Source organism: Pygoscelis adeliae, unplaced genomic scaffold (assembly GCF_000699105.1).
Source record: "Pygoscelis adeliae isolate BGI_AS28 unplaced genomic scaffold, ASM69910v1 Scaffold113, whole genome shotgun sequence".
Lineage (NCBI taxonomy): Eukaryota > Metazoa > Chordata > Aves > Sphenisciformes > Spheniscidae > Pygoscelis > Pygoscelis adeliae.
The window spans coordinates 5,600,343-5,607,998 of record NW_008825108.1 but is presented as its reverse complement, the minus strand read 5'-3'; the positions used below and the strand labels follow the sequence as shown (position 1 = coordinate 5,607,998).

At 37.9% G+C, this 7,656-nt stretch overlaps 1 protein-coding gene across 1 annotated transcript in view; it reads left to right on the top strand.

Annotated features, from left to right (window-relative positions):
- TRHDE (thyrotropin-releasing hormone degrading enzyme) overlaps positions 1 to 7,656 on the top strand; it is a 223,010-nt gene that overhangs the window by 127,535 nt on the left and 87,819 nt on the right. The window contains exon 6 of the mRNA XM_009327544.1: positions 609 to 674. Within this exon, the coding sequence (XP_009325819.1) occupies positions 609 to 674 (66 nt within the window). The remainder of the gene's footprint in view (positions 1 to 608; positions 675 to 7,656) is intronic.

The window sequence follows — 7,656 nt, the reverse complement described above, 5'->3', positions numbered from 1 at the left end:
GAGTGTTCTACAAGTACTTACCTCTTTGCATGGCAGTCTGGGAAATAAGCTGACTATTAATAAGTCAAATATGTATATCCACATCTTATAAAATTCTTACAAAAATGATCCACTTCCAGATCATTTGATCTTGAAGGCTTTTACAAAGGAAAGTAGTATCACTAAGTCCTGATTTACAATAGTATAATGGAGGTAAAAATATTATGAATAACCACTCTGGTAGAATTTAGCATGGACGTTATTTTTTGCCCTCATTTAAAACTGTGCAGTACTGCTGAGTGCCCAGAAGGCCTGGGGGCAACCAGCTGTGGAGCTGACGTATCTGTGCTCTTTTTTTTTCAGCGGAAAGAGGGTGTTTTACGACCTGCACCTTATTCAGTATATGGGGCAGGATATGAACAATATCAGTCTACTTCCTCACTTTTCCTTGTAAGCATTTGCCTTATCTTCTCTCTCTCTTTTTCATTCCAGCACAAATAAAGATTATATTAATCACAAGTTTCCAAGATGATAGTGTTGGATGGAAATGCCTACTTCAGATTGTTATTATTGTGTAATACTGACATGCAAAACCGGTAACTTCTTTTTTTCTCTATTATTTCCCACAGGGTGCAGCTCTAATTCGAATGTTGGCTAACTTTATGGGTCACTCTGTGTTTCAAATGGGCTTACAAGTAAGTAAAGGCATTTCTGTCTTTGTGTAGGTGTGCTTTTCTAGCAGTTTCTCTCACTCTCTCTTTTTTCTTTTTAAACTATATTTGCATCTATTTGTGGAAATGTTTCTTTACTTCAGGACCATCTGAGGCACCAACATGTCCCTGAAGCTGAATTTGACGGAAGACGCTGAGTAGTGTAACACACATTGCAGTGCCCCCAGTTTCACCTATGTTTCTTGGTGTATCAAGCGATTGCACTTTAACTGGCAAACGGTTTTGTGTCCGTTTTGAACAGATTGCCACGTAAAAGCCATTTTATCCATGTGACAACTGTGTGAAGGGTTAGCTGAGGAAAGAGCTACTTCTCTTCAATTACATTTGTGTGCTGGTATAACAAATAATAACAAATGATGTCAAGCCAGCTACAAAATACACAGCCCTAAAACTAGTAATGCTTTTCAGATAAATGTTTTTGCCTTCCCTTTCCCCATAGCAAAATCCCTAAGCTTTATTTTTACCTTTGATAAGCATGGAGTGGTCTCTGCCTTAACGATGTTTTGAAAACTCACTCTGCCTTTTAAAAGAAATTTAAAGAGGTAACATTTCTGTACGAAGAGAAAGAAATTCAACATGCTGATTACCAAGGATGAACTCTTTTCAGCAATAATTCAGCACAAATGAGTGTTTCGTAAACTATTTAAAACCAAACAAGCCAAAGCATAAAAAACAATGCGACTCCCTCGATTCCATTGAAATCTGCTTGAGTAAATCATGTTACAGGCAGCTGTGATTGATGAATTATGTATGATGCAGCCTGCTACTTAGAAGTGTCCTTTAAAGTAAATTGATGTTCACCTGAAATACAATTATGCTAAGATGGAAAGAGCAATCAATCTTATCTGTTCTTAGTAAGCTTTTCATCTTGAAATTTAAATAAACTACATCTAGGATTTTTTAACAGAATAATTCTACCTCTAACCAAAATAAATTGGAAGATAAAATACAAACCAAAAGTTAAATAAATGCCTTGGTTATGTCAGAGAGGTGTGTTCCATGCAATAGGCAATGAAAGGCAACCTGCTGGGGAAATACAGCTCTTTTTGGAGAGTTTACAGGACATTCAAGGTTTGCAGCATAACTTCTTCACAGGACCCAGTTGGATCGTTTTCTTAGTTGTAACATGAGGTCAGATCAGTTAGATAATCTTCTTATCCAGATAAGAAATCTTGAAATCAAAAGTTTCCTTTATAAAATCTTGTTTATGTCACAAAACCCTCATCTCATTTAAGCCAACAAGACTTCTGTCCTTAGTCCAGCAAACTCCATTTTGCAGCCAGAAACTTTTGCCTGCACAGGTCTGTTCATATGGACAAAAAAGCATTTTACTCAGGATTTTAGAAAGGGAAAGTTTTAATATGTACATCTCAAACCCCATTTTTCTATTTTCTTCTACATTTGCCTGAGAAATAACAGTGTGTAAGTTGTCCTGAAATAAATTTAGAAAAAAGTTCAGATCAAAGAATAGGGCTATGCAGGGATTAAATAATCATAATTACCATAAAGTTGTAATGGAGCTTTGTTTTCTGATTTGAGTGGTTCCCTATTGTTTCTGCTTTTCACCAATTCTACTCTAAATAGAAACTCTTCTGTTTGCTAATGAAAGTCTATGAAAAATCTAACTGTGAAAATCTGACTAGTGAAAGTCTTGGCATCAGTTCAGTACGAAGATGATATTTGAACTTCTTTTATAAAAACTGTTTGAAATCCAGATAGAGATTTTCTATGTGTGTGTGTCCAAGTTGAACAAAATAAAACATAAAGTTCGTAAGCTTATTCATAAGCTACAAATTATACAATTGGAAATGTCTGTCAATCATTTAATTCTTTGTGTTTTGTGGATCTAACAAAATAATGTTCCTGCACTGTAGAATTGGAAGGCTAGCTTTGCTAATGATAAGGGGAACTGGAGGACTAATTTACCCTTTCTATCATGCATTGGTTTAGGCTTCTTAGCTCTTTAGGCCTGGCAGCATTACTTGGGATTTAGCATTATGTTGCCTTGAATCCAGTTTTATCATGGAATTCTGATGTTCAGCTAAACGGCCTTTCTCAAGGATAGCTGCAAAATCGAGTATTACTACTATATATAAATCTCTTCAAATAACGAATACTCTGAAAGTGCACTTGACGGTTCATTCCTCCTGGGTTATTCTAATGGCTTGCTGAGTAACTGAGTTCTGAAGGACCTTCGCTTTATCTTATTTGTTTTGTTTTTCATTAGCCTCCAGTACATGGAGCACATCAGTGTTAACAGTATTAATATTATTTCAGTTCTTTTTAGTGTATTAGATATGTCCTTACGTGTTTCACAGATGATAAAAAAGAGTATTCCTGTAGGCTTATTACACTAGCATAAACCAAAATGAGTAGCCCTTTATTTGTGTTTGCGTTGAGTGCTTGTGGTTTCATCAAAATCAAGGTATGATTCATCATCTAATTAAGAGCTACAGAATCAGAGCTTTTATAGAAGAGAAGCTACACCAAATATGCTAACCTTTGGGTTAAGGAGAGGAAAAGATAAGGTTTAGAGCAAGAAGCAAATGGGGTAGCTACCTTTTTTGGTCGTTACCACTTTTTTCTTAATCTAACTACATGCTATCACCTGCCAGGTGGACTGTTTGAAGAGCAGATCAAGATGTCCTGGGGGAGAAAAATCCCTTATATGCCAAAGAAAACAATCAATTGTGTTAAAAAGAAGAAAAAAGTTGATGAAGGAGACTGGGGCTGTTTGTTGGGTATTCTATAACAATGAATATGAGTTGAAGCAAATGTATAAAGGTGCACATGATCCCTAACAGTTCAGCAAACTGTTCTGTTGAGGAGTCTGCAAGGAGGTAAAATTGTAGTAGAGATGCTCAGTTTTACAGCGTAGACGGCTTTGGAAAGATTCACCTCTGTCAAGAATAACTGGCCTGTTCCTGTCATGGTAAATAGACTGAAAGACCATTGGATTGTAGTGTGGAAGTTCCACAATAAAACTGCAGCCAGGAGACTACCTAGTGAAGGTATGATTTTCTGGAAGCCCTTCAATGACATATGATGTCTTGAATCATTTGACATTTTCAAACAGAAGATTTAGTAAGAAAGACAGAACTTTCTCACTGTTTTCACATAGTACTCCATAGACAAAACCAAAGAGAACATATTTATATTGGCTGTAATGAATAATTGAATAATGACAGTAATAACCACAGCTGGTAACACTTGCATACGAGAAAGCCACAGCTATTATTTTTGCAGAAAATGTCTAATAAACCCTTCCTTCTCACAGTAGGTGATTTCTTTCTTTTTTAAAAGTCCTGAGATCTTTCATGACGTGCAAAGTTTCTTATGCTCCAGGGAAATTCAAGAGGTGCACGTCACTGAATGCCAGTACTCTTCTTACAAAGTGGTGTTGCTTTTCAGTCAAAAAGCCATTAATCAGCTAGACAGCGATTAGAGCATGAAGAGGCTTGGTCAGCACCACTTGCCCTGATTATGTTTCTGAACTGCATAGATTGGTAGAGGAAGAAGCTCTAAGTTAGCCTTATCATTCAGTCATCATTCAGGGCAGTAATATACAATATAATATTAGATTTGTGTGAGATTTTCATCTGTAGGCTGTTGTTCCTAATCTGTGTGCTTGAAATAGATGGTTGCTTACATGACTGGTGTCACAGTATTACATTTCCTGGAAGGTTTTACTGCTTTGTGGCAAGGCACCTCTTCAAGTTATCAGTGGGGATTTTTTCATGTTAAATATAGAGAGAAAGCCCAGTGATTTGAAGGTCTGGTACTTAGATGTACCTTCAGCTCTGTAATGAGACATTTCTGCACTGGTTTATTTAAATTTTTCTTATATTTGGTTTGATTATTTTGGAGCCTCATCTCTATTACTGTACGTTTGTCAACACTGCATTTCCTTTGCCATGTGGCAGCTCATTGATCACATAGATCTGTATCCTTTTGAACTTCACTTGCTGCTATGTATGTGTTCATCACTCACTCTGATTTAGTGCATCATCAGCAGTTTGAATTAGTTACCGTAGGAATCTCTGCTTTTGTGATAAATTAACTGCTTTTGTACTTTAGGCTTCACATTGTACATTTGGAAGAAGAATTTCCATACAGTGCTTTGGAGCTGTCTTTTTTGGTGCTGTTGAGTGGCCACTGTATTGAAACAAATTGGTCAACCTTTCAGAGGAGCTGTCTGGGGAAATGTGACATGCAGGCTGTTAAATACAGCAAGGTTCAGATTTCAATCACTTTTTACTATCATAAAGCTGGCTAGTTAGACTTTCTTTCATCTACACTGCTTAGTATTTCCTGCTTTTTAGACACCTCTGTGCATGCCTGTGTTCTGTTTGAATTGTGGCAGTCAATGTGAAACCCTATCAGAAACTTTCTAGGTATATAATAAAGCTCTAATGTGCTATTTTCCATATTGTTTGCCACTTCTGTCCAAGAATCTAGTAGTACAAGAAATGTATTCATCTATTTCCACAGTATTATCTTACAATCTATTTTTTACATAGTATATCAAACAGGTTTCAGTGCACCCATTTTATCATACCTATTTATTATATCTTTATTCCCAGTTCACAACAGTTAGCTGTATGCTGTTTAAAATGAGACTTCATTACAGACTTCTTAATAGAGTTTGCTGTAAAAACAAAAAAAATCAGGCACCTTAGGATCAGGCTCAGTGAAGCAATGAGCTGTGATGCTGTCCCCAGTTCAACAGTGCACATGGAACTACCTGGAGTCTTCCTTTGCTCAGTGGGAGGATGTAACTTCTGCCACCAGGCAGGAGCATCTTTACAGCTGGAGAACCTCTGGTGTTGCAGCTGGTGCATTTAGTAGATGTCGAGTGAAGTGCTTTTCAGCTAATTCTGCACCCATCTCCTCTGGTTTAGAAGAGCACAGAGTATATGACCTTGGTGAACATCAAAGTATCACCATGGGCATACTGGCTATGGCCTGTCCTTAAGTTAGTTGCTACTGATCCCTTTATTTTTTAAACTGTCTCACTTCTACTGACAGTTGTCAACAAGATAACTTGAGCATGTTAAAAGCAGGACATGGGAAGTCATAGGAAATCTCATAGGAGCTGACATCGCTGTTTTCTACAGTGCATGTTATACGCTATTGATAACATCTTTTGCCTTTTCTGGCCCCTCAGCATTTCTCATGGTTCTAATTTACATCACTCTGTATTTTAGGCTTACATTTGTTAAATGAATTCAGTGTTATGGACTTTTTCTGTAGCTTTTTCCACCATGACTTAAGTAGGTCAGTAAAAGTTTAAATAAAGTTCTGTAAGTTGCAGTGTAACAATATTTTTTTCCTTTGAAAAGTGTTAAAGATGTACAGCATAGTAAGGAACAGACTCGGATATCACTACCAAAAATGGAAGTCCTTCCTCTAGCTCCAAGAGGATTTGAATATACTATGTATGTAGCAAAATGCTTCTGTTTAAAGAAAAAATGTGATTGAAGATACTTAATTTAAATGTACAGTTATTGAGAAATGCTAAAGTTAATTTTATCTTTGCATTCTTTTCCTTTTATGTATGCACCTTAACCAGGACAATAAATTATGCAATTGCCCAGTGTTTTCTACATAGGGCAATGTCTGATTCAGTTCACAAAGTGGACCATGCTAACTGATTTGTCCTTCTATTCAGTAGTTTTGTAAACTTTTCATTTGCTTCATTTTCATTAGCCCCAGTTCCTAACTGCTACATACAATTTTCTGAAATGCCATCCAGTATGGTATCAGAGTGCATCACCAACAGTTAGTGAACAGAAGACATAAACCTCATAGGGAGGGAAGGGGTGGTGCTAGCCTCATTTTATAAATGGAGATCTAGGCCCACAGACATTTAAGTTAAAATTTACACAAGTGTGGAGTATGCAATATGAGCTGCCCAGTGCAGCACTTTTCCCTCCCATGTCTCTTAGCACTTACGGATTGGAAGAGTTTATGTGTTCAAAGCACAGCTTCCACTGGCTTCATTGTCAGCTGTGAGCGCTCAGCGTGGCTGCAGCTCAGCCTCTGTGGGCACCAAGGTGGGCCTCCAAAAATGTCGATCATACAATTAATGGTGCTATAAATAAATCAGTGAGAGTGAGGTGGGGGAAATTGGACCAATGTGATTAAAATAAAAAAAAGATCCATGAAATTTGGATATCTATTTTGAAACCCAAGAAGATGTTCTGTCAAAGTATTTAGCATTATAAACTATTTCAGATATTCAGAACAGACTTCACATTGGGTGCAGTCACAGAGTCCAGCTCTGCTACAAATCAGGCCACAGGGCCGTACGTAATGCACCCACAATTACAGCAGCCACCCATCATGACTGCTGGTGTTTTTTGCCCAATGTAATGTAACATAGGTAGGTGCTGTGCAGAGAGAGCTTTTTCCTAAAATGCTGCATTAGCAGAATATTCCTGTTTGGTTATATTAACTCCTTTCCCTCCTTTCTGCTCTGCTTTTTGTCCCCAGTGCATTTGGATCAGACAGTTTTGTACCCCGGCTGTCGGGGATTGCCCAGAGAAGGGAGAGACGGGCTCTTCGCTTTGTGCTTCGGGGCTCTAACCTCCCTCTCAGGTTAGGCAGCTGTGAGCCGTCGGTACAGGGAGAGAGAGGGACTCTCTAACCGCTAGGTCACCTAAAGTTGATCAGTGCTAGGAAAAAGCACGTTCCTGAAACAAGATCACTTTCCTTCTGACCTCTAGACCTCTGCTCCAGTGCATGGGGACAGCAGAGCTTTTCAGATGAAAGAGTGCCAAGAAAAGGTAAAATGCGGTATTTTTCCATGCTTTCGTTCTGGTGTTGACTGAAATTTTGGAGAAGAATTCGGTCTGAGACAGACATTTTGAAGACAAGATTTCAGCTCAAACAGTTACATTTTGGCCACATTGGAGGTCCCAGTAGGCAGAGTTAATAAAGGGTG